This window comes from Procambarus clarkii, chromosome 85, assembly GCF_040958095.1.
Source record: "Procambarus clarkii isolate CNS0578487 chromosome 85, FALCON_Pclarkii_2.0, whole genome shotgun sequence".
NCBI classification, from domain to species: domain Eukaryota; kingdom Metazoa; phylum Arthropoda; class Malacostraca; order Decapoda; family Cambaridae; genus Procambarus; species Procambarus clarkii.
The window spans coordinates 21,065,068-21,092,567 of NC_091234.1; the positions used below are offsets into that span (position 1 = coordinate 21,065,068).

The 27,500-nt window shown below is 47.3% G+C and overlaps 1 protein-coding gene across 4 annotated transcripts in view; it reads left to right on the forward strand.

The window, feature by feature from the left end:
- The window catches only part of Ypel (Yippee-like), a 106,370-nt gene that overhangs the window by 58,124 nt on the left and 20,746 nt on the right, over positions 1 to 27,500 (forward strand). For 3 of the 4 annotated variants that reach the window (XM_069316810.1, XM_045728418.2, XM_045728417.2), the window contains exons 2-4: positions 4,921 to 4,973; positions 17,232 to 17,485; positions 17,663 to 17,746. In XM_069316810.1, coding sequence (XP_069172911.1) covers positions 4,943 to 4,973; positions 17,232 to 17,485; positions 17,663 to 17,746 — 369 coding nt within the window. In that variant the 5' untranslated portion in view covers positions 4,921 to 4,942. The remainder of the gene's footprint in view (positions 1 to 4,920; positions 4,974 to 17,231; positions 17,486 to 17,662; positions 17,747 to 27,500) is intronic. The other variant, XM_069316811.1, reaches the window with a different exon arrangement.

The window sequence follows — 27,500 nt, forward strand, 5'->3', positions numbered from 1 at the left end:
CCCTCCCCCTTCTCTCACACCCCCCCCCTCCCCCTACGCCTCGCCACACGTGTGGAAACAAATCGGTTGATTGACAGTTGCGAGGCGGGCCCAGAGCCAGAGCTCGACCCCCGCAATGACAACTAGGTGAATGCATCACATCCGCTGGTGATGTAAGGCAAACAACCTGCCAGCCACGACAGTCAGAGGGATCACTGGCCAACAACACTAAGGCAGCACTTTAATTCATAAACAACTTTGTAAAGCAATGGGATATCTGTAGAAACAACAATTCCCAATCATACACAATGCACAACCAGAAACCCAAGAGGGCATTAGAAGAGTAAGGGGAGACATGATAACCACCTACAAAATCCTCAGGGGGAATTGACAGGGGTGTACAAAGACAAACTGTTCACCATGGGTGGAACACGAACAAGGGCACACAGGTGAAATTGAACAAATCCACAAGGGCCATGACGAGGATTCGAACCTGCGTCCGGGAGCATCCCAGACACTGCCTTAATCGACTGAGCTACGACAGGGTTAAAAGAGTTGAAACCGAAGTTCTACTGAACTTACTGGATCCCGTAGCCTCTCCGAGGAACAAACCAGGCTTTTACACCCCCCTCCCCTCTCAGTCGATTAAGGCAGTGTCCGGGATGTTCCCGGACGCAGGTTCGAATCCTCGTCACGGCCCTTGTGGATTTGTTCATTTGATGCATTACGTTAGTGTGATCTGTGTGTGGTGAGTGACAGGTGAAAACTTAGTGAACAAATCCATTAACCTCCATTAAATCCATTATCAAGGGGCCTCGTAGCCTGGTGGATAGCGCGCAGGACTCGTAATTCTGTGGCGCGGGTTCGATTCCCGCACGAGGCAGAAACAAATGGGCAAAGTTTCTTTCACCCTATGCCCCTGTTACCTAGCAGTAAATAGGTACCTGGGAGTTAGTCAGCTGTCACGGGCTGCTTCCTGGGGGTGGAGGCCTGGTCGAGGACCGGGCCGCGGGGACACTAAAGCCCCGAAATCATCTCAAGATAACCTCAAGATAACCTTAAGAGTCGGGTTGTCCGGCATACAGATCTAGGCAGAATATAACACAGCAAAAACAGCCTTAGGTTCCGTAACCTTGGCAGGTACACACAATAGCACTTATACAAGGCTATGTCTATGTTACTTTCCTGTACCTCTACACACATTCAAGGAAAACTAACATGTAGAAACTGCAAGCAGTGAAATATATATGGCGCTAAGGAGAGCAGCCAAACACCGTCTACCGTATGACCAGACAATCCAGGAACTCCTGAACACACAGCCACTAAACACCAGACTACAGCACCAAGCCTCCAGGGTGTGGAACACCATCCTAATGTTAGAAGACCCGATGGTTGAAAGGTTACTCCAAGATGAGACGCCCCACTCCCACAGCTGGTGGCCCAAGATGAGACGCCCCACTCCCACAGCTGGTGGCCCAAGATGAGACGCCCCACTGCCACAGCTGGTGGCCCAAGATGAGACGCCCCACTCCCACACCTGGTGGCCCAAGATCAGACGCCCTACTCCCACAGCTGGTGGCCCAAGATGAGACGCCCCACTCCCACACCTGGTGGCCCAAGATCAGACGCCCCACTCCCACAGCTGGTGGCCCAAGATGAGACGCCCCACTCCCACAGCTGGTGGCCCAAGATGAGACGCCCCACTCCCACAGCTGGTGGCCCAAGATGAGACGCCCCACTCTCACAGCTGGTGGCCCAAGATGAGACGCCCCACTCCCACAGCTGGTGGCCCAAGATGAGACGCCCCACTCCCACAGCTGGTGGCCCAAGATGAGACGCCCCACTCCCACAGCTGGTGGCCCAAGATGAGACGCCCCACTCCCACAGCTGGTGGCCCAAGATCAGACGCCCCACTCCCACAGCTGGTGGCCCAAGATGAGACGCCCCACAGCTGGTGGCCCAAGATGAGACGCCCCACTCCCACAGCTGGTGGTTCAAGAGGAGACGCCCCACTCCCACAGCTGGTGGCCCAAGATGAGACGCCCCGCTCCCACAGCTGGTGGCCCAAGATGAGACGCCCCACTCCCACACCTGGTGGCCCAAGATGAGACGCCCCGCTCCCACAGCTGGTGGCCCAAGATGAGACGCCCCACTCCCACAGCTGGTGGCCCAAGATGAGACGCCCCACTCCCACAGCTGGTGGCCCAAGATGAGACGCCCCACTCCCACAGCTGGTGGCCCAAGATGAGACGCCCCACTCCCACAGCTGGTGGCCCAAGATGAGACGCCCCACTCCCACAGCTGGTGGCCCAAGATGAGACGCCCCACTCCCACACCTGGAGGCCCAAGATGAGACGCCCCACTCCCACACCTGGTGGCCCAAGATGAGACGCCCCACTCCCACAGCTGGTGGCCCAAGATGAGACGCCCCACTCCCACAGCTGGTGGCCCAAGATGAGACGCCCCACTCCCACAGCTGGTGGTTCAAGATGAGACGCCCCACTCCCACAGCTGGTGGCCCAAGATGAGACGCCCCGCTCCCACAGCTGGTGGCCCAAGATGAGACGCCCCACTCCCACACCTGGTGGCCCAAGATGAGACGCCCCGCTCCCACAGCTGGTGGCCCAAGATGAGACGCCCCACTCCCACAGCTGGTGGCCCAAGATGAGACGCCCCACTCCCACAGCTGGTGGCCCAAGATTAGACGCCCCACTCTCACAGCTGGTGGCCCAAGATGAGACGCCCCACTCCCACAGCTGGTGGCCCAAGATGAGACGCCCCACTCCCACAGCTGGTGGCCCAAGATGAGACGCCCCGCTCCCACAGCTGGTGGCCCAAGATGAGACGCCCCACTCCCACAGCTGGTGGCCCAAGATGAGACGCCCCGCTCCCACAGCTGGTGGCCCAAGATGAGACGCCCCACTCCCACAGCTGGTGGCCCAAGATGAGACGCCCCACTCCCACAGCTGGTGGCCCAAGATTAGACGCCCCACTCCCACAGCTGGTGGCCCAAGATGAGACGCCCCACTCCCACACCTGGTGGCCCAAGATGAGACGCCTCACTCCCACACCTGGTGGCCCAAGATGAGACGCCCCACTCCCACAGCTGGTGGCCCAAGATGAGACACCCCACTCCCACAGCTGGTGGCCCAAGATGAGACGCCCAGCTTACCTACCAACATACACAGGGGCCTGACGGCTGAGTGGACAGCGCTCGGGATTCGTAATTCTAGGGGTCCGGGAATCGATCACCGGCGGAGGCGGAAACAAATGGGCATAGTTTCTTTCACTCTGATTGCCCCTGTTCACCTAGCAGTAAATAGGTACCTGGGAGTTAGACAGCTGCCACGGGCTGCTTCCTGGGTGTGTATGTGTGAAAATAAATAGATTGACAGTCGAGAGGCGGCTTTTAAGAGCCAGAGCTCAACTAGGTGAATATAGTGTCAGCAAGGCGGACAGTCCGCCTGCTATCATAACATTCTGTTATCATTCCTCGCTATGAATGATGCCCAACCACACTATTCACCCGTGGAAGACTGTCCGTATACCACATAATAATACGTAATATCGATATAACCTAAAATGCAGTCTGCCCCCCCCCCCTCTCACAGGACTTTGCAGGGTGACTGCTTGGGGGTAGAGGCCTATCATAGGTAGATCAAGGAAAGGGGGGTTCCGCCCCCTTTTAATAAGAGCGGACTCCCAGTGTGGGCCCTACGACACCCCCCCCCCCATTAATACTGCATGTGATGGAGGGAGGAAGGGTCACTGAGTTGGCCGAAGCAATTGGGCACTTACAGTTATAACCATATAACTTATGTTATAAGTTATGTATAAGATACATAACCGTATGTATCTTATACTCTATTGTATTTCAGCGTTTTGAGATGTTCAGTATACTTGTGTATGCTGACTGTGAGGTGTATACTGTTAATTGTATACTAACTGTGAGGTGTATACTAAATGGGAATTGTATACTGTGAATGTGTATTAACCACTTTGTGTATGTATTCCAAGATACATTAAAGGCCCCTTAATGTGTATATTTCAGGGTGTGTGTATACTAACCAGCCCCTTAATGTGTATATTTCAGGGTGTATGTATACTAACCAGCCCCTTAATGTGTATATTCCAGGGAGTATGTGTGTATACTAACTGGCCCTTAATGTGTATATTCCAGGATGTATGTATACTAACTAACCCCTTAATGTGTATATTCCAGTATATATGTATGTATGTATACTAACCGGCCCCTTAATGTGTATATTCCAGGGTGTATGGCTGTATACTAACCGGGCCCGTTAATGTGTATATTCCACGATGTATGTATACTAACTGGCCCCTTAATGTGTATATTCCAGGGTGTATGGTGTATACTAACCAGCCCCTTAATGTGTATATTCCAGGGTGTATGTGTGTATACTAACTGGCCCTTAATGTGTATATTCCAGGATGTATGTATACTAACTAACCCCTTAATGTGTATATTCCAGTATATATGTATATGTATACTAACCGGCCCCTTAATGTGTATATTCCAGGGTGTATGTGTGTATACTAACTGGCCCTTAATGTGTATATTCCAGGATGTATGTATACTAACTAACCCCTTAATGTGTATATTCCAGTATATATGTATGTATGTATACTAACCGGCCCCTTAATGTGTATATTCCAGGGTGTATGGCTGTATACTAACCGGGCCCGTTAATGTGTATATTCCACGATGTATGTATACTAACTGGCCCCTTAATGTGTATATTCCAGGGTGTATGGTGTATACTAACTGGCCCCTTAATGTGTATATTCCAGGGTGTATGGTGTATACTAACTGGCCCCTTAATGTGTATATTCCAGGGTGTATGTATACTAACTAGCCCCTTAATATGTATATTCCAGGATGTATGTATGTATACTAACCGGCCCATGTATATATTCCAGGTTGGTGTCACCAATCAGTCGAATGGATGAAGATCTATCCTGGGTGTCCAATGGTAAATATCCCTATCCTTCTCTATCCATCTATCCACATATACATATATATATATATATATACACTCCCGCCGGGGATCGAACCCGGACCTTTAGGATTACGAATCCCGAGCGCTGCCTACTCAGCCGTCAAGCTCTCGGTGTGTGTAGATTGGGGAGTAGAAGCTGTCCGGTGTTGACAGCTGGTTGGTGTTGACAGCTGGTTGGTGTTGACAGCTGGTTGGTGTTGGCAGCTGGTTGGTGTTGACAGCTGGTTGGTGTTGACAGCTGGTTAGTGTTGACAGCTGGTTGGTGTTGGCAGCTGGTTGGTGTTGACAGCTGGTTGGTGTTGACAGCTGGTTGGTGTTGACAGTTGGTTGGTGATGACAGCTGGTTGGTGTTGGCAGCTGGTTGGTGTTGACAGCTGGTTGGTGTTGGCAGCTGGTTGGTGTTGGCAGCTGGTTGGTGTTGGCAGCTGGTTGGTGTTGACAGCTGGTTGGTGTTGGCAGCTGGTTGGTGTTGACAGCTGGTTGGTGTTGACAGCTGGTTGGTGTTGACAGCTGGTTGGTGTTGACAGCTGGTTGGTGTTGACAGCTGGTTGGTGTTGACAGCTGGTTAGTGTTGACAGCTGGTTAGTGTTGACAGCTGGTTGGTGTTGACAGCTGGTTGGTGTTGACAGCTGGTTGGTGTTGACAGCTGTCTGGTGTTGACAGCTGTCTGGTGTTGACAGCTGTCTGGTGTTGACAGCTGTCTGGTGTTGTAGCTATCTGGTGTTGACAGCTGTCTGGTGTTGACAGCTGTCTGGTGTTGACAGCTGGATGGTGTTGTAGCTGTCTGGTGTTGACAGCTGGATGGTGTTGACAGCTGGATGGTGTTGACAGCTGTCCGGTGTTGACAGCTGTCTGGTGTTGACAGCTGTCTGGTGTTGACAGCTGGTTGGTGTTGACAGGTATCTGGTGTTGACAGCTGGATGGTGTTGACAGCTGGTTGGTGTTGACAGCTGGTTGGTGTTGACAGCTGGTTGGTGTTGACAGCTGGATGGTGTTGACAGCTGGTTGGTGTTGACAGCTGGTTGGTGTTGACAGCTGGATGGTGTTGACAGCTGGATGGTGTTGACAGCTGGTTGGTGTTGTAGCTGTCTGGTGTTGACAGCTGGATGGTGTTGACAGCTGGATGGTGTTGACAGCTGTCTGGTGTTGTAGCTGTCTGGTGTTGTAGCTGTCTGGTGTTGACAGCTGGATGGTGTTGACAGCTGGATGGTGTTGACAGCTGGTTGGTGTTGACAGCTGGTTGGTGTTGACAGCTGGTTGGTGTTGACAGCTGTATGGTGTTGACAGCTGGATGGTGTTGACAGCTGTCTGGTGTTGTAGCTGTCTGGTGTTGACAGCTGGATGGTGTTGACAGCTGTCTGGTGTTGTAGCTGTCTGGTGTTGACAGCTGGATGGTGTTGACAGCTGGTTGGTGTTGACAGCTGGATGGTGTTGACAGCTGTCTGGTGTTGACAGCTGTTTGGTGTTGGCAGCTGGTTGGTGTTGACAGCTGGATGGTGTTGTAGCTGTCTGGTGTTGACAGCTGGATGGTGTTGACAGCTGGATGGTGTTGACAGCTGTCTGGTGTTGACAGCTGGATGGTGTTGTAGCTGTCTGGTGTTGACAGCTGGATGGTGTAGACAGCTGGTTGGTGTTGACAGCTGGATGGTGTAGACAGCTGGTTGGTGTTGACAGCTGGATGGTGTTGTAGCTGTCTGGTGTTGACAGCTGGATGGTGTTGTAGCTGTCTGGTGTTGACAGCTGTCTGGTGTTGACAGCTGCAACACCTAAGAATTTTGTATGTGGTGATCATGTCTCCCCTAACTCTTCTGTCCCAGTGACTTGAGGTTTAATTCTAGTAACCTTTCCTCATAACTCATGCCTCGCGCCTCGGGGTCTAGTCTGGTCGCATATCTTTCAACTTTTTTTATCATTTCATCGTGTATGTGACTAGATATGGACTCCAGGCTGGAGCTGCATACTCCAGGATTGGTCTGACATATGTGATATGCAAGGTTGTGATTTATTACATACGTTTCTAAAGGTAGTTTTTATGTTGGTCAACCTGGCATATGCCGCTGATGATATCCTTTTGATGTGGGCCTCTGGGGACATGTTCGGTGTGATATCAAACCTCTAGATCTTTTTGTCTACCTGATATCTGAAGTATTTCATCTCTCAATTGTTATCTCGTGTCCGGGCGCGTGCTCCATCAACCTCGTTTCATTACTTTGCACATAATCGAGTTAAACTCAAGTATCCACTTGTTGGACCATTCATTTTGTCCTGATCGTCTTTTAACCTATCTTAACTTCCCTCATAACAGTTGTATCATCAGCGAACATTGAGAAAAATAACTCTTCCCTCTGGAAGACCTTTTACATATAAGAGAAACAGTCTGGGTCCAAGGACTGAGCCCTGTGGGACCCCACTAGTGATACCTCACCCTCTCCTCACAGTGACTTGCTGTGTTCTGTTGCTTAGGTACTCCCTTTATCCACTAGAACACCCCCCTGTAACTGTTTCCTGGTATGTCAGTGGGTCAGTATACCTGTATGTCAGTGGGTCAGTATACCTGTATGTCAGTGGGTCAGTATACCTGTATGTCAGTGGGTCAGTATACCTGTATGTCAGTGGGTCAGTATACCTGTATGTCAGTGGGTCAGTATGCCTGTATGTCAGTGGGTCAGTATGCCTGTATGTCAGTGGGTCAGTATACCTGTATGTCAGTGGGTCAGTATACCTGTATGTCAGTGGGTCAGTATACCTGTATGTCAGTGGGTCAGTATGCCTGTATGTCAGTGGGTCAGTATACCTGTATGTCAGTGGGTCAGTATACCTGTATGTCAGTGGGTCAGTATGCCTGTATCTCAGTGGGTCAGTATACCTGTATGTCAGTGGGTCAGTATGCCTGTATGTCAGTGGGTCAGTATGCCTGTATGTCAGTGGGTCAGTATGCCTGTATGTCAGTGGGTCAGTATACCTGTATGTCAGTGGGTCAGTATACCTGTATGTCAGTGGGTCAGTATACCTGTATGTCAGTGGGTCAGTATACCTGTATGTCAGTGGGTCAGTATACCTGTATGTCAGTGGGTCAGTATGCCTGTATGTCAGTGGGTCAGTATGCCTGTATGTCAGTGGGTCAGTATGCCTGTATGTCAGTGGGTCAGTATACCTGTATGTCAGTGGGTCAGTATGCCTGTATGTCAGTGGGTCAGTATACCTATATGTCAGTGGGTCAGTATACCTGTATGTCAGTGGGTCAGTATACCTGTATGTCAGTGGGTCAGTATACCTGTATGTCAGTGGGTCAGTATACCTGTATGTCAGTGGGTCAGTATGCCTGTATGTCAGTGGGTCAGTATGCCTGTATGTCAGTGGGTCAGTATGCCTGTATCTCAGTGGGTCAGTATACCTGTATGTCAGTGGGTCAGTATGCCTGTATGTCAGTGGGTCAGTATACCTGTATGTCAGTGGGTCAGTATGCCTGTATGTCAGTGGGTCAGTATGCCTGTCGCACCTTTGTTTTATAAATTATACAGAGCTGCTCTAAAATTTCTAACAGAGCCTCTATGTCTCTGGTGTTAGTGTGTACTCGAGATAAAAGATGGAGAACATAGAGCGTAATACTGTCTCGTTCCGATAGTTCCAAAGCTGTCAGGGAATTCATGTGGTATTAATTGCCACAAGGCCTCCCTTGTCAATTTCCCCTGAGAATCTTGTAGATGGTAATCATGTCTCCTCATAAATTTTGCGTCTTCTAGTGATGTAAGGTTTAATTCCAGTGTGTTGTTCTATGATGGTTAAGTGGCTTGTCCTGTTATTCAGTTCATTGCTTGTAAATTGGCTTGTGAAAGAGACATTAGTTAATATGTTGTTTAATTAATAACTTCTTTTCGTAGACGAGGTTGGGCAAGGTCAGGCACTTTGAGAACATTGGCCTTGTACAAGGCTTTTCAGACGTGTCCAGACTTCGAGCTGGAGGCAAGCCCTCCAGGAGAGGGCTACACACTCAAGGCCAAACTCACACTTAAGCTCAGCTTAAGCACTTGGCTCTTATGGTGACTGAAGAGTCAGGCATCATTGTCAAGCTGTCAAGTCACTGACCTATCTACCTCTCCCCGTCTACCTATCATCGGGTGTGATCTACCATCACCTTTCCCCGAGTAGATATTAATGACCCTCGTAGCAGTTGGTAATCTTGGGCCTGATTCACGAAGCAGTTACGCAAGCACTTACGAACCTGGGGCCAGATACACGAAGCAGTTACGCAAGCACTTACGAACCTGGGGCCAGATTAACGAAGCAGTTACGCAAGCACTTACGAACCTGGGGCCAGATTCGCGAAGCAGTTACGCAAGCACTTACGAACCTGGGGCCAGATTCACGAAGCAGTTACGCAAGTACTTACGAACCTGGGGCCAGATTCATTTATTAAACAGTTTACAAGCGTGAAAACTTGCCAATCAACTGTTGTTATTGTTATAAACAGCCTCCTGGTGCTTCCGAGCTCATTAACTGTTTAATAATTGTAAACAAAGCCGCCAATGTTGAGAAAAGATGTACAGGTTCGTAAGTGCTTGCGTAACTGCTTCGTGAATCTGGCCCCAGGTTCGTAAGTCTTTGCGTAACTGCTTCGTGTATCTGGCCCCAGGTTAGTAAGTGCTTGCGTAACTGCTTCATGAATCTGGCCCCAGGTTAGTAAGTGCTTGCGTAACTGCTTCGTGAATCTGGCCCCAGGTTCGTAAGTCTTTGCGTAACTGCTTCGAGAATCTGGCCCCAGGTTCGTAAGTCTTTGCGTAACTGCTTCGAGAATCTGGCCCCAGGTTCGTAAGTACTTGCATAACTGCTTCGTGAATCTGGCCCCAGGTTCGTAAGTACTTGCATAATTGCTTCGTGAATCTGGCCCCAGGTTCGTAAGTCTTTGCGTAACTGCTTCGTGTATCTGGCCCCAGGTTAGTAAGTGCTTGCGTAACTGCTTCATGAATCTGGCCGCAGGTTCGTAAGTCTTTGCGTAACTGCTTCGAGAATCTGGCCCCAGGTTCGTAAGTCTTTGCGTAACTGCTTCGTGAATCTGGCCCCTTGTCCCATATGTAATGGTTGGGATGGTTACAACCTGTCCTCCTACAGCCTGTCCTCCTACAGCCTGTCCTCCTACAACCTGCCCTCCTACAACCTGCCCTCCTACAGCCTGTCCTTCTACAGCCTGTCCTCCTACAGCCTGTCCTCCTACAGCCTGTCCTCCTACAGCCTGTCCTCCTACAACCTGTCCTCCTGCAACCTGCCCTCCTACAACCTGTCCTCCTACAACCTGTCCTCCTACAACCTGTCCTCCTACAACCTGTCATCCTACAGCCTGTCCTCCTACAGCCTGTCCTCCTACAACCTGTCATCCTACAGCCTGTCCTCCTACAACCTGTCCTCCTACAACCTGCCCTCCTACAGCCTGTCCTCCTACAACCTGTCCTTCTACAGCCTGTCCTCCTACAGCCTGTCCTCCTACAGCCTGTCCTCCTACAGCCTGTCCTCCTACAGCCTGTCCTCCTACAACCTGTCCTACAACCTGTCCTCCTACAACCTGTCCTCCTACAGCCTGCCCTCCTACAGCCTGTCCTCCTACAGCCTGTCCTACAGCCTGTCCTCCTACAGCCTGTCCTCCTACAACCTGTCCTCCTACAGCCTGTCCTCCTACAGCCTGTCCTCCTACAGCCTGTCCTCCTACAGCCTGTCCTACAGCCTGTCCTCCTACAGCCTGTCCTCCTACAACCTGTCCTCCTACAGCCTGTCCTCCTACAGCCTGTCCTCCTACAGCCTGTCCTCCTACAGCCTGTCCTCCTACAGCCTGTCCTCCTACAACCTGTCCTCCTACAACCTGTCCCTCCTACACCCTGTCCTCCTACAGCCTGTCCTCCTCCAGCCTGTCCTACAGCCTGTCCCTCCTACAACCTGTCCCTCCTACACCCTGTCCTCCTACAACCTGTCCTCCTACAGCCTGTCCTCCTACAGCCTGTCCTCCTACAGCCTGTCCTCCTACAGCCTGTCCCTCCTACACCCTGTCCTCCTACAACCTGTCCCTCCTACGCCCTGTCCTCCTACAGCCTGTCCTCCTCCAGCCTGTCCTCCTACAGCCTGTCCTCCTACAACCTGTCCCTCCTACACCCTGTCCTCCTACAACCTGTCCTCCTACAGCCTGTCCTCCTACAGCCTGTCCTCCTACAGCCTGTCCTCCTACAACCTGTCCCTCCTACACCCTGTCCTCCTACAACCTGTCCCTCCTACACCCTGTCCCTCCTACACCCTGTCCCTCCTACACCCTGTCCTCCTACACCCTGTCCTCCTACACCCTGTCCTACAACCTGTCCTCCTACAACCTGTCCTACAAAAAACGTCGCTTTTCGCTCGTATGCGCTACACAAGGCCCAAATGTTGTACTAGAAAACGGAAGCAGCTGGCGAAAGTGATGTACTGTCCCGTTTTCTGTTGTGGCTCCTCTGGTAAGTTAGGGAGAGACCACTCTAAATTGACCGTTTTTCCTCGCCGTTGGGAAACCTTAAAAGAGCTGCATGGGCTCTTGAGAGAACGTGAGTTAAGAGCTACTCTTAGCCAATAAGATAAGGAGGGTGAGAGAGGCTTTTAAGTCGCCAATCAATACCGTCCTGTGTAGAGCCAGTTTATCTTTCCCCTCTTAGCCTATGCTTTCCTTCCTGCTTTATCCCTCCTCTCTTATTCCCCTCTTCCTCTCCTGTTGTTGTTATAGATTCAGCTACTCGGAACATAAGTTCCAAGTAGCACTGGCTATGGTGAGCCCGTAGATCTTTTCCCTTCATCCCTGGGGCTCTTATGTACCCTATCTCCCCTTACCCCTACCACTTCCCTACTCCCCCGCTGCCCCCCTCTCCCCTTATTTGTAACCCTCCTCCCCCCATTATAGACATCCCCAGCAAGCAGTCCGTAGCAGCAGCTGTCTAACTCCCTGGTACCTATTTATTGCTAGGTGAACAGGGGCATGAGGGTGAAAGACACTGTATATTTTGTTTTTGTCGTCACCGGGGATCGAACCCGGATCGTAGGATTGGGCCGGGTATGCTGTGTTGAGTTTTAGCTCTTGGGCCGGGTATGCTGTGTTGAGGCTTAGCTCTCTACACTTGAGACCAACTAGTCGCGAGGAAGCCAAATCATTGACCAACTAGTCGTGAGGAAGCCAAATCATTGACCAACTAGTCGTGAGGAAGCCAAATCATTGACCAACTAGTCGTGAGGAAGCCAAATCATTGACCAACTAGTGAGGAAGCCAAATCATTGACCAACTAGTGTGGAAGCCAAATCATTGACCAACTAGTCGTGAGGAAGCCAAATCATTGACCAACTAGTCGTGAGGAAGCCAAATCATTGACCAACTAGTGAGGAAGCCAAATCATTGACCAACTAGTCGCGAGGAAGCCAAATCATTGACCGACTAGTGAGGAAGCCAAATCATTGACCGACTAGTGAGGAAGCCAAATCATTGACCGACTAGTGAGAAAGCCAAATCATTGACCAACTAGTGAGGAAGCCAAATCATTGACCAACTAGTGAGGAAGCCAAATCATTGACCAACTAGTGAGGAAGCCAAATCATTGACCAACTAGTGAGGAAGCCAAATCATTGACCAACTAGTGAGGAAGCCAAATCATTGACCAACTAGTGAGGAAGCCCAATCATTGACCAACTAGTGAGGAAGCCCAATCATTGACCAACTAGTGTGGAAGCCAAATCATTGACCCAACTAGTCGTGTGGAAGCCAAATCATTGACCCAACTAGTCGTGTGGAAGCCAAATCATTGACCGACTAGTCACGAGGAAGCCAAATCATTGACCAACTAGTTGCAAGGAAGCCGTTATCTTGAGATGATTTCGGGGCTTAGTGTCCCCGCGGCCCGGTCCTCGACCAGGCCTCCACCCCCAGGAAGCAGCCCGTAGCAGCTAACTCACTGGTACCTATGCACTGCTAGGTGAACAGGGGCAGCAGTGTGAAAGAAATTCTGATCATTTGTTTCCGCCATCGCCCGGGATCAAACCCTGAACTTTAGGACTACGAGCCCCGAGCGCTGTCCACTCAGCCGTCATGCCTAACTAAAGATAATGAAAGATAATGAAGTGAAGACTTCATTGGTACCATGAAGTCAGTGAAGACTTCTGAGCCGTGAAGAAGTCAGTGAAGACTTCTGAGCCGTGAAGAAGTCAGTGAAGACTTCTGAGCCGTGAAGAAGTCAGTGAAGACTTCTGAGCCGTGAAGAAGTCAGTGAAGACGTTTGTGCATTGATAGCATGATGGCAGGGACTGCGCACATCGTTACTTTCAGCCACGCTCTGCGCAGCCTATAGTGTCTTCATATATCATTTATATTGGCTCATTTCCAAGCGATTCCTTTTCAAGTTTTATATTCGTTAATATGACAGTAACTTGATGTTTAAATTCGTACGTTTGCTGGCATGATTATCCGCGGCTTTTGGTTGTTTTAAGTTTTCATAAACTTATTCTCCTATTTATACATTCTTTTATACATAGTATATGCAGAAAGTGAGCGAAAATGACTATTAAACTTGTGTGTTTAGTCAAAATATTTGAAATAATTCGTGTTTGGGACTATCATTTAATTACTATCATAATTATATCTACTATCATAATCATTTAAAATATAACTATCATACTATTATAATCATTTAAAACGCCATGTGCCCCTTCCCTGGCGCGGGGTATAATAAGATATATTACCCCAAACATTTGACACACACTCAGCTCTTCCAAGGAATTTCAATATGGCGTCCAAGTGACGCGTGCCAAACCCCTATTTCCGCCCCCACTACCCACTCTATATATTAATAACGATGATAATTATTAATTAAGTGGCACCGGGGACTGTTAACGTCTTTATTAATCAAAATTAATAGTCACATATCGTGGGAAAGGTTGAGATATAAGTTTATTTTTGAACGCGATAAACTGTGGCCGCCATCAGCTGGCGGCTGACATTTTTCGCGCCATTTTAAAAATACAACCGTTTTGCCTATCCAGAAACCTACGAACCCAACCAACCCCCCTAACCTCTCGAGGCCGATGCATGCAAGAACGTCAATATTGCTGTGCATTGATTTGGATTAAATGTCCTCGTAACGGAATGGTGTTTTCTCGTTAAGAATGCGACGCATTAGGCGGGAGAAATGGCCTCCAGTGCGCGCCAAATTCAAACAGTTTGAAAATAATTTGAAGAGTTAAACGTATACAACGTTGATTTCGGGGCTTTAGTGTCCCCGCGGCCCGGTCCTCGACCAAGGCCTTCACCCCCAGGAAGCAGCCCGTGATAGCTGACTAACTCCCAGGTACCTATTTACTGTATGGGTATGTATGTATGTATGGTAACAGGGGCATGAGGGTGAATGAAACATTTTGCCCATTTGTTTCTGCCTCCACCGGGGATCGAACCCGGAACCTCAGGACTAAGAATCCGAAGCGCTGTCCACCCAGCTGTCAGAACGAACCCAACTGAACCCCTTAATAATTGATTGAAATAATGAGATCTGGAATTAAAAAAAGATTGAGATAAAAAAATGCAGCTTAGGTGATTAGGCTAATGAGAGGGGGGGGGGAGCTAATGAATTAATTAATTCCCTTCAAAAGGTGGAAAGATATTGCATTCTTAGATACAGTAAGGAGAATTGTATTTTGTTATACAATACGCCATCTTGCAAGAATGTATTTCAATACACAAGAAACAGTTACCACCGTCAGGGCTGTCAACCCAGGGCTGTCAACCCAGGTCCGTCAACCCAGGTCCGTCAACCCAGGTCCGTCAACCCAGGTCCGTCAACCCAGGGCCGTCAACCCCGGGCTGTCAACCCAGGTCCGTCAACCCAGGTCCGTCAACCCAGGTCCGTCAACCCAGGTCCGTCAACCCAGGGCCGTCAACCCAGGGCCGTCAACCCAGGGCCGTCAACCCAGGGCCGTCAACCCAGGACCGTCAACCCAGGACCGTCAACCCAGGACCGTCAACCCAGGACCGTCAACCCAGGACCGTCAACCCAGGTCCGTCAACCCAGGGCCGTCAACCCAGGGCCGTCAACCCAGGGCCGTCAACCCAGGACCGTCAACCCAGGTCCGTCAACCCAGGTCCGTCAACCCAGGTCCGTCAACCCAGGGCCGTCAACCCAGGGCCGTCAACCCAGGGCCGTCAACCCAGGTCCGTCAACCCAGGTCCGTCAACCCAGGTCCGTCAAAACAGGGCTGTCAACCCAGGGCCGTCAACCCAGGGCCGTCAACCCAGGGCCGTCAACCCAGGTCCGTCAACCCAGTGCCGTCAACCCGTCTCATTTTGACGGAAGCGGCTGGCGAAAATGGACGCACTCTCCCGTTTTCTGTTTTGGCTCCTCTGGCAGCTTAGGGGAAACCACTTTAACTTGACCGCTTTCCTGACGTTATAGAATGTTATTCTTGACGACGGAACGGCAGGATGTGGAGGCTTGATTAAGCCTTTGGTTATCGTGAGTTATCGTGCGTTATCTTCCCTGGATATTGTTGCTGAGCTTCAAGAGATATCAGCGGCCTTAAAGGACGAGGTTAGACGTAATAACGAAGCCCGATTTTTTAAATTTATTGAACGTTAGAAATGTCTGTAAAGTAAGATATAAACCAGTTTATATATATAAAGGAGTGTGTATAGAGAGGAGAGAGAGGCAGGAAGGCTAGGCTAGGCTTGGCTAGGCCCGGCTAGGCTTGGCTAGGAGCCACTACCTCTGCTTAACTCTGGCCAGAGGGCGCGCGCGTAGCCCCACAACTGCTTATTGTCTCAGTAGATAGGCCTTGTTGTCACTTTTGTTTCACCTCTTGGACGTAACTTCGAACCTACGTCACGGCCCTTGTCGATTTGTTCACCCAGGGGAAATTAGGTCTTGTTGTCAGTGTTAATGGGGACCCCTTGAACTGTTGGCAGGGGGCTGAGGACTTGTAACTGTTGGCAGGGGGCTGAGGGCTTGTAACTGTTGGCAGGGGCTGAGGGCTGGTAACTGTTGGCAGGGGCTGAGGGCTGGTAACTGTTGGCAGGGGGCTGAGGGCTTGTAACTGTTGGCAGGGGGCTGAGGGCTTGTAACTGTTGGCAGGGGGCTGAGGGCTGGTAACTGTTGGCAGGGGGCTGAGGGCTTGTAACTGTTGGCAGGGGGCTGAGGGCTTGTAACTGTTGGCAGGGGCTGAGGGCTTGTAACTGTTGGCAGGGGGCTGAGGGCTTGTAACTGTTGGCAGGGGGCTGAGGGCTTGTAACTGTTGGCAGGGGGCTGAGGGCTTGTAACTGTTGGCAGGGGGCTGAGGGCTTGTAACTGTTGGCAGGGGGCTGAGGGCTTGCAACTGCTTGAGATAAGGTTACCTCCAGTAGTTCAAAGGTTGGAAAGTCTATCCCTTGTTCCCAGATTCAAACCCGTCCATTCAAGGGATACTTAGGGATAAACGGGATACAAAAGCTCGTTACCAGAGGGAAGGATTACGGGTTATTCATGCACGTGCCACCTCTTGGGTGGCTTAATCTTAATCAATCAATCAACGGAAGGAGAGAGAGTGTGTACTGTGTCTTGAGACGAGACAGGAATCTGGGAAGACTGACAATCTGCTGTCTACACATAGATACCTCATTCCTACTGTATCTAAAGTGAGCACTGGTGTTGATAAATCTATCGCCTTGATAGGGAAGATAGATTAGGTCCTCCACCACCTGTCACCTCTCCAGTGACTGGTATTCTTCACTGTCGCTCACTGTAAAGCGCTCAGTTTCATCAAAGGCGAAGGTGGTGGCAGCATTTAAGTAGTTTTAAGGAACTTTTAAGTCATATTTGTAACACCTTCATGTGGTGATTGGTGAGGTTGTACACACCTTATATTGGGAGAGGTTCTTGGGCGTATTGGGAGAGGTTCTTGGGCGTATTGGGAGAGGTTCTTGGGCTTATTGGGAGAGGTTCTTGGGCTTATTGGGAGAGGTTCTTGGGCTTATTGGGAGAGATTCTTGGGCTTATTGGGAGAGATTCTTGGGCTCATTGGGAGAGGTTCTTGGGCTTATTGGGAGAGATTTACATTAATTTATCGACACAGAGCTCATTGATTAGAGTTAAGAGAGCTTAAAGACTGCTAGAGCAGCACGGTAAGGAAGCCGTGAATATATTCCCTACAGTAGAGCAGCGAGTTACGGTCCCTGAGCCACTGGCTTGCACTGATACAGAGTCATTAATGTTCCAGGCAGGGTGAGAGTACTGGAGTGCTTGGCGCCCTGGCTGTGTATCAGCGCAGCTCGCCCCGTGGGCTCCGTCGGGTCGGGGGCGGCGCGCCACCACGACCCCCAACAACAGCAGCAGCAGCAACAGCAGCAGCAACAGCAGCCAGGGGAGCCTGCAGCAGGCTGGCTCCGTGACACCCGAACCACTCCCACTGACAGAACCCGGCCACACTCGGCCCCTGTACCACTAACCACCACCATGGTTAAAACCTTCCAGGTAAAAGCCCCTTATCCTCCTTTCTGGGATATTCATGCCCATGCAAACTCATAACACAGGCATGAATAACCCGTTAAAACTTAGTTAATCATCGACTCATATAAACATGTTTTGGCGGTAATGAATGGCCTATTGCCTTTGTCATTACGGTGATTTGATTTTTTGTTTTTCTTATAGGCCTACCTGCCCTCGTGTCACCGTACTTACTCGTGTATCCACTGTAGGGCCCACCTCGCCAACCACGACGAGCTGATATCCAAGGTTAGGGTGATATCTGTTGCTTGTACATGACCCTTATACCTGGCTAGTCTTATATGTCCCTTATATCTGGCTACTCCCAGAACCCCATCAAGCAGGTACTCTTATTATGCCCCTTATACCTGGCTAGTCTTATATGTCCCTTATACCTGGCTAGTCTTATATGTCCCTTATATCTGGCTACTCCCAGAACCCCATCAAGCAGGTACTCTTATTATGCCCCTTATACCTGGCTAGTCTTATATGTCCCTTATATCTGGCTACTCCCAGAACCCCATCAAGCAGGTACTCTTATTATGCCCCTTATACCTGGCTAGTCTTATATGTCCCTTATACCTGGCTACTCTTATTATGCCCCTTATACCTGGCTACTCTTATATGCCCCTTATATCTGGCTACTCTTATATGCCCCTTATACCTGGCTACTCTTATATGCCCCTTATACCTGGCTACTCTTATATGCCCCTTATACCTGGCTACTCTTATTATGCCCCTTATACCTGGTTACTCTTATATGCCCCTTATACCTGGCTATTATATGCCCCTTATACCTGGCTACACTTATACTGGCACTCACCCACACTGCCATCCAAAGAGCCAGAGCAAGCACTACTAGTTGAGTACAACTAGGTGAGTACATACATACATACATACATACATACATACATACATACATACATACATACATACATATGTGTGTAGACTACCCCATTATGGTTACTCAGTACTTATAAAAGTCCTTACTGTAACATCATACAATATACAACAGTTGTATACTGTATATATGTCATTCAGCCGTGTATATATGTAGCACCACAGTTTGAAGGTCAAGATATCTTATCGCTAAAATACTCAATTTAATTATGTTATCACTACTATGTATTCCTTCTCGTGCTCATAGGGAGTGTAAATAATCTTTCCAGGAAATAGGTTATCGTGAGGTTATCTTGAGATGATTTCCTACACTATGCACTCTCAAGATGTTTACCAAGACATTGGTGAATCTCCTTATAAGGTTACATGTTTATTATGCTTCCTGGTCCGTGTATGTTATGTGTATTAAGTTGTTGTTTTAAGAGTCAGCTACTTAGAACATAAGTTCCAAAGTAGCACGGGCTATGGTGAGCCCGTAATGGACTTACCTGGCACAGGAGCAGGGCAAGTAGCACGGGCTATGGTGAGCCCGTAATGGACTTACCTGGCACAGGAGCGGGGCAAGTAGCACGGGCTATGGTGAGCCCGTAATGGACTTACCTGGCACAGGAGCGGGGCAAGTAGCAGGGGCTATGGTGAGCCCGTAATGGACTTACCTGGCACAGGAGCGGGGCAAGTAGCAGGGGCTATGGTGAGCCCGTAGTGGACTTACCTGGCACAGGAGCGGGACAAGTAGCACGGGCTATGGTGAGCCCGTAGTGGACTTACCTGGCACAGGAGAGCGGGGCAAGTAGCACGGGCTATGGTGAGCCCGTAGTGGACTTACCTGGCACAGGAGCGGGGCAAGTAGCACGGGCTATGGTGAGCCCGTAGTGGACTTACCTGGCACAGGAGCGGGGCAAGTAGCACGGGCTATGGTGAGCCCGTAATGGACTTACCTGGCACAGGAGCAGGGGCTGTAACTGCAGTGTTGTGTGTGTGTAAGGGAATTGTTCTAAAGTTTTTTTTTTACCAATATACAAGTCCTGTGGCCTTATCTGATGACTTATGTAATGGGAATCGACTTCCAGTCTTGGGAGGCATAAGAACGGGACACAATACAAGGGTGAAGAATGAGCAATGAGCAACAAATAGAGAAATTATCTATATGTGATAATTATGACATGAGCAGTGTGACGTCATGAGGCGTCTGGCAGCGCTGCGGCCGACAGTGTTGCCATACTTCCTGAGCTCCATTCTAGAAGGACACATGTGCTTATCTCGATTTAAAATAATAATATTATTAATTTCTTTATTATGCACCCTATACCCATCCTGTGGGCGGTGGTGGTTACAGAGGCACATATTCTGTGTAATAATAAATTAAAAATGACATAGATTTTGTCATTTTTATGTCATTTTGTCATTTTTATGTCATCTATGTCAAATGACATAGATGACATAAAAATGGCAATAAGAGTTAAAAAAGGTTCAAAACCTTTCTTGAATTATATTACCTAGTGAATTTTGTAACTAGCTTGTCAAGACTGGTATAACTTGTTTAGCTCAATGACTTGTGGGGTTCAGTCCCTGAGCCCATTATGTGCCTCTGTAACCCTTTCCACTACCGCCCACAAGATGGGTATGGGGTGCATAATAAATGAACTAAACTATTACCTAAGGCTAATGCCATTAAACATTCTTAGTCACATACAACAACCTCTTAACCCATTCTTAAGGTGAAACAAAAGTCCAGAAACAAAAGATAATGTACAGCAAGCAAATAATGCTGTAATAGTTAACTTGATAATGTAATACAATGACGTGAGTAATAATGAATATTATACAAAATCATTATAGTTAACCTGTTTGAGGTAGCCAGTGTGTGTTGTCATACCTGGGTATAATGGAAGGTATAGTATATTTAGCGACAAATGAGAGGGGACTGGGGGGGATATTTGACAAGCTGCCGGCTTCCTGTCCTCATCTGATGCCACAAGAGTGTTAGTGGTCCTCAGGCAAATTCAGGTAAATAATGACTCCTGATAGTTATAGCTCTTAAATATATTGTCATTTTCATATATGTATATATATACTATATACCTGTACATAGTGCACATACTAACACATATATAGTATATGTACACCTGTAGATGCAGGCACACATGTGCCTACTCTCTCTCTCTCTTGCACACACATATACTGTACGAGAGTATGTACATACTGTACTGTATGTACTGTGGTGGTGGTGGCTCCGTGTGGAGCCGGTGGCTGAGCGGACAGGACACTAGACGCGTGATCCTGTGGTCCCGGGTTCGATCCCAGACCCCGGCGAGAAACGATGGGCAGAGTTTCTTTCACCCTGATGCTTCTGTTACCTAGCAGTAAAATAGGTACCTGGGTGTTAGTCAGCTGTCACGGGCTGCTTCCTGGGGGTGGAAGCCTGGTCGAGGACCGGGCCGCGGGGACACTAAAACCCCAAAATCATCTCAAGATAACTGTACACGTATTCATACAAGTCATTGGCTGCATACTCCCCACCCATCACTATGTGCATATTTATTTATTTATTTATTTATTTATTTATTTATTTATTTATGCTAGAAGGTACATTGTGTTTATAAAAGAAATTTATATAGAAATTCACACAAGTGTCAATGAATTGGCTATGGACCAAATTTACGGATGAGCTAATAATTTGTGAAGTCTGAAAGCAGTCTTAATTGGGGTGGCCACCTCACACTTGTTTCTCTTGGCACACGTTGACAGGAGCAATGTCGTGAGGCTTGTTGTGCGTGTATTTTTATCTTGGCTTGGAATTGGAAAGCTTTTTGATACACAATAGATAAATAGGCAGAATGGAAGACGTAACTCTCTCTCTCTCGGGGCCTCGTAGCCTGGTGGATAGCGCGCAGGACTCGTAATTCTGTGGCGCGGGTTCGATTCCCGCACGAGGCACAAACAAATGGGCAAAGTTTCTTTCACCCTGAATGCCCCTGTTACCTAGCAGTAAATAGGTACCTGGGAGTTAAGTCAGCTGTCACGGGCTGCTTCCTGGGGTGGAGGCCTGGTCGAGGACCGGGCCGCGGGGACACTAAAGCCCCGAAATCATCTCAAGATAACCTCAAGATAGCCTCATGCTGTTTGGTGTTCACTGGAAAATGGCAGGTGTAGACAAAAGTGTAATTCATAGATTATACAGTATTTTATACAAAATTTTATTTAAATTCTAATATACTGTAATTAATAATTCACCATTTATAGCAATCATAGTTTTAGTGTTGAGTGTGTAACAGTTAAATTTGTTCTTCGGAAGGGGGAACAAGTGTTCTCAAGGGTTCTCTTAGTGTTTTCACATTTCTGAGGGTCGATGGAAGAGGGGCCCTCTGCTCTACGTCTCCCCTTACCAACCATATATTTTAATGAATATCTGCTTGTATACTCCCCAACAGTTTAATTGGTCAGCTTTTACCCTAATGTCCTTGCCAATAGTTGTTCATCACAACCAGAATGAACGCAATTCATTGTAGTGGCCTAAGATGCCACTACAATGCAATAATGTGTGGTGCTTGTTTATTCAATAAAGCACCAAAATCAGATATGTTATCAAGCATCGTTTCAGTTCAAAATCCAGTTTGAAAAAAATTCTCTTGAACAAGGGGGGGAGGGGAGTGTTCAACACGTTGCCAGTTTCATTTCTCCATTGAGGCCACTAAATAGATAGTAGCCCTCGGGTAAATTCAGGTAAAACTAAGAGATTCGCAAACTTTATTGTACTTTCCTTTTTGACTTATTCAGATTTCAGTTAGGCTTGCAAAAGGAAAATAAATAACACAAATAAAATAGATTTTGTTAATATGGAATATTAACTACTTTTAATATTTAATTAAAAGTGGTTCACTCTTCAGGTCAGAAGCAGCAATTACAGATACATTCTTTTTCTGTATATTTTTATTTGATCAGGTTGGCCAAGAAATGGATACAATTTTAATCATGAATATCTCTTGACTGCACCAATAACTCTCTTTGTTTATTGGTAAAGACAGATACCAGACAGTGAGTTAAACTATCCCAGCACACTAGTTGCAGTTTGCAGAAGAATACGAGCCACCGGAGCTCATCCAGAAAGGTATGTTTTCTGGGGGGAGCCCCGTTGGCTTTCTGAAGCTATCCGAACTGATATAGCTAGGGTCATCAGTCACAGAGTCCTTTAGCCTCCCAGAGACCATGAGCCAGAACCTGGCCCCTTCAGAGAGGTGCAGGGAGTAATGGCCTATGAGCACTTTACATTTAAAGTACAGTACAGTACTGTATGTCATAATTGCCATCGACTGGGAAAAGGACCCAGAAAGGTAGGCGAAGCAAAACAGACCACTGTCTGGTTACACTGCAAACTACGTCCTCAAAAGAATAAAATATCTCCCCCAGAAAGAAAACAAACAAGCGACACGTCATCCAACTAGCTCCACCTCATTAGTGCTACCCCCCCCCTCCCTCCTTGTGTTGAGGGGGAGCTACCCAGGGTGAGCCGACAGCCCACAACCCCAGTTCTTGAACGATGAATACCACCGATTCAAAGGAAAACCGCCCCAAAGGAACCGGGACGTTCACGAGATATCTGGCAGCCAAGACCCTGTTCAATCTCCAAAACCCGAATGCCCACACCGAATATCGGCCCAAGACATATTACCAAAAACAGCCGAAAGAGAGGCATACTTTCGCACATCATGGGCGCGAGGGTAGGCAGGCTGGCTAGACTTGATGACACTGCGGACACCTGAGAAAGACAAGCCCTGGACGTCTCCAGGGCTCGAAAGACAAGCCATTGACCTTAGGTGAGTGAATGTCCAGTGTCTGATAGGGTGCTAGTAGAGCAAACTTAATTTTTTTTTTTTTATTCTCCACCACATATTAGCCAATAGTTGCAAACTAACATCCCCAACCCCCACTCCAGCTAGTGGCATCATGAAAGAAGAATGAAGTCTTATTAAGGACACGGCACGAAGAACAGGAAATGAAAGTGAGGTGATTGAGTGAAAGCTGACATGAAGACCTTACCATGACTAAATTATAGTGTCCTCAGCATGTGGATTGAGGACCAATCAGTCCACAACATATTGACCAATCTCAACTAGGTCAGAGACCAGGCCATGGGAGCATTGATCCCAACAACCAGCACAAGATAAACACAAGGTTGGCTTTCCATTGTCAGGGGACGGGAAGCCCATTAGGCTGATCAGGGTCCCTAACAGCTGACCTTCACAGGATGCCATCCACAACACTTGACAAGGTCTCAGGCACCTGTTTACTGCTTGGTAAACAAAAGAATTGTGTGTAAAGAACCATGACAAAATATCTATCCTGCTACTGGAATCGAACTTTGGACTTTTTTTTTTTTTTTTTTTTTTTTTTTTTAGATATATAGAAGAGTTGTTTCATTCTTGTAGAGCCACTAGTACGCATAGCGTTTCGGGCAGGTCCCTGGAATACGATCCCCACCGCGAAGAATCGTTGTTATAACCAAGTACACATTTTACTGTTGTGTTAAACAGAGGCTACAGTTAAGGAATTGCGCCCAGTAAATCCTCCCCGGCCAGGATACGAACCCATGACAAAGCGCTTGCGGAACGCCAGGCGAGTGTCTTACCACTACACCACCGACACTGTAGTTAAGTTTTAGGTTAATATTTATATAAAACTGTTCCTGGAAAATGACGTATTATATAAAAATATGCTACAATATATAAACTAAGTAACATTGAAAACTAGGGTTATGGTCCCAGACAAATTTGTATGTTATGGAATTGCCTTAATTTAAAATGCTGGGCTTGTGTGGGGGTGTGCAAGGGGGGTGAGTTGGTGGGTTTGTGACAGTGGGGTGTGTGTGGGTGGATTTGAGTGGGTGTAAATGAGTATTGAGTGTGGGGAGGGGGGGTTGAGTTTTGTGAAAGAGTGAGTGGGTGTGTGTGTGTGAGAGAGTGGGGCGAGATAGTGCATTCACCTAGTTATGCCTGCAAGATTGAGCTGTTAGCTCTTTGAGCCCTGCTTTTCTAATTCTTGTCTTTGGTTGCCTAATGTAATGATTCCCGACCTATTTTCTCTATCATATCTACTAGGCCAACTACTGACCATCCCCAGGATGCAACCCACAACAGCTGTCTTAACTCCAAGGTACCTATATAGTATTGCTAGGTGAACAAAGGCACCAAGCGAAAGGAAACATTACACAAACACCTCTGTCCTGGTATGGGGATCAAATCTGCAATCCTTGGTTGTGATCCAACGACTTAACCCACTGTGTGTATATATGTAATTTCCAAAGTGTAACACCCAAGTACAGTTACAGGATGAGTTATGCTTGTGGTGTGCCCTGTTTTCCCAGTAATATTTGTCATATGATGCTTTAAAACTACTGAGGGTTTTAGTTAGCATTCACCGCCTTCTAACTTAAATTGTTCCAACTCTCTAATACTCTCTTTGCAAAGGAGAACTCTTGTATACATTTTTCAACATCTTTGTGTCCCTGAATCCATGGCTTCTTGCCCTTGAAGCTACAAGTTTATAAAATCCTTTTTGTCTATATTTTTTTATTCCTGTTACAGGTATTATTTTGTACATAATAATTAGATCTCACCTTTTCTCCTATTTTCCAGCCTTAGCATGTTTAATGCTTCCAGCTAATAGCTCATGCTTTTAAGTTCTGGAAGCCATTTAGAAGCATGTCTTTGCATCCTTTCTAGTTTATTGATGTGCTATTTGAGATACGGGGCGCCATCCCTGCAAACACACAACATAACGGTCCCTATGTTTCCCGTGTTACAACTTGTAATAAAGTTATTACATCTTGGTATAACGTTTTTATGATGTATTAGAACATTGTTACAACTTGCTGCTGTATATTGGTTGTTACAATTGTTAGAAGGTGTTACAACTTGTTTGAATGTTGTAGCAATGTCGTAGTTTCGTCGGTGTTACAACTTGTTCAAACGCTGTAGCATTGTTGTAGTTTCATTGTTCTTACAACTCGTTCGAACATTGTAGCAACGTCGTAGTTTCGTCAGTGTTACAACTTGTTCGAACAACGACGTAGTTTCGTCGTGTGTTTGGCGGGATACGACTGCTACATACTCCAGTTTGTCTCAAATATCATAAAAGTGATTCTGAAGTTTACTAGTATAGCAGTGGCTCCTCTCAGTGCTTTTTTTCTGGTCGTCTGGTGACAGTTTACCGTCCAGAACTACTAGAGCTTACTTTTGTCTTAGTTGTTGACCAGACCACACACTAGAAAGTGAAGGGACGATGACGTTTCGGTCCGTCCTGGACCATTCTCAAGTTGATTGTGACTTGAGAATGCTCCAGGACGGATCGAAACATCGTCGTCCCTTCACCTTCTAGTGTGTGGTCTGGTCAACATACTTCAGCCACGTTACTGTGACTCATCGCCTGCTTTTGTCTTAGTTCTTTAATATCTTTTATATAATTTGTAGGTTGTATGCGGCCTGTTTTTTTCCCTTTTGCCCCCTAACATTATGTGGCATTTGTTCACATTGAATTCCATTTGCCATGTGTTCCTCCATTCACATATTATGTCTAGGTCATTATGAAAGGCCTGAAAGTCATCTCAGTCTTATATTTTTTCTAGTAATTTAGCATTTTGTGCATAAGTGGGTGTGTCACTCCCTAAATGTAGTTACAGGATAATAACTACACTGTGGTCGACGACCGGGCCACGGGGATCGCTGAGCCCCGGAATCACCTCGAGGTAACCTCAAGGTATGGTCATTGTGGCCCATTTTCCCTGTAATCTTTGTCTTGTGATGCTTTGAAACCATCAATAGTTTGTACTTCTCACTTAAGTTGTTACAACCTTCTATAACTGTTGCAGAGAACGTTCGTATATATTTTGCCACCTTGTTTCGTTAACTTGAATCTAGGGCCTCTTGTTTCAAAGTTACAGGTTTAAAAAAATTGCCTGTGTGTAATTACCTATGTGTAATTACCTAAGTGTAGTTACAGGATGAGAGCTACGCTCGTGGTGTCCCGTCTTCCCAGCACTCTTTGTCATATAACGCTTTGAAACTACTGACGGTCTTGGCCTCCACCACCTTCTCACTTAACTTGTTCCAACCAACTACCACTGTTTGGGAAAGTGAATTTTCTTATATTTCTTCTGCAGCTTTGTTTAGTTAGTTTAAATCTATGACGTCTTGTTCTTGGAGTTCCAGGTAGGGGTGTGTGTGTGTGTGTGTGTGTGTAATTACCTAAGTGTAATTACCTAAGTGTAGTTACAGGATGAGAGCTACGCTCGTGGTGTCCCGTCTTCCCAGCACTCTTTGTCATATAACGCTTTGAAACTACTGACGGTCTTGGCCTCCACCACCTTCTCACTTAACTTGTTCCAACCGTCTACCACTCTATTTGCGAAGGTGAATTTTCTTATATTTCTTCGGCATCTGTGTTTAGCTAGTTTAAATCTATGACCTCTTGTTCTTGAAGTTCCAGGTCTCAGGAAGTCTTCCCTGTCGATTTTGTCAATTCCTGTTACTATTTTGTATGTAGTGATCATATCACCTCTTTTTCTTCTGTCTTCTAGTTTTGGCATATTTAATGCTTCTAACCTCTCCTCGTAGCTCTTGCCCTTCAGTTCTGGGAGCCACTTAGTAGCATGTCTTTGCACCTTTTCCAGTTTGTTGATGTGCTTCTTAAGATATGGGCACCACACAACATCTGCATATTCTAGCTTTGGCCTAACAAAAGTCATGAACAATTTCTTTAGTATATCGCCATCCATGTATTTAAATGCAATTCTGAAGTTAGAAAGCATAGCATAGGCTCCTTGCACAATATTCTTTATGTGGTCCTCAGGTGATAGTTTTCTATCTAGAACCACTCCTAGATCTCTTTCTTTATCAGAATTCTTTAAAGATTTCTCACATAATATATAGGTTGTGTGGGGTCTATGTTCTCCTATTCCACATTCCATAACATGACATTTATTAACATTAAATTCCATTTGCCAAGTGGTGCTCCATATACTTATTTTGTCCAGGTCTTTTTGAAGGGCATGACAGTCATCTAAATTTCTTATCCTTCCTATTATCTTAGCATCATCAGCAAACATGTT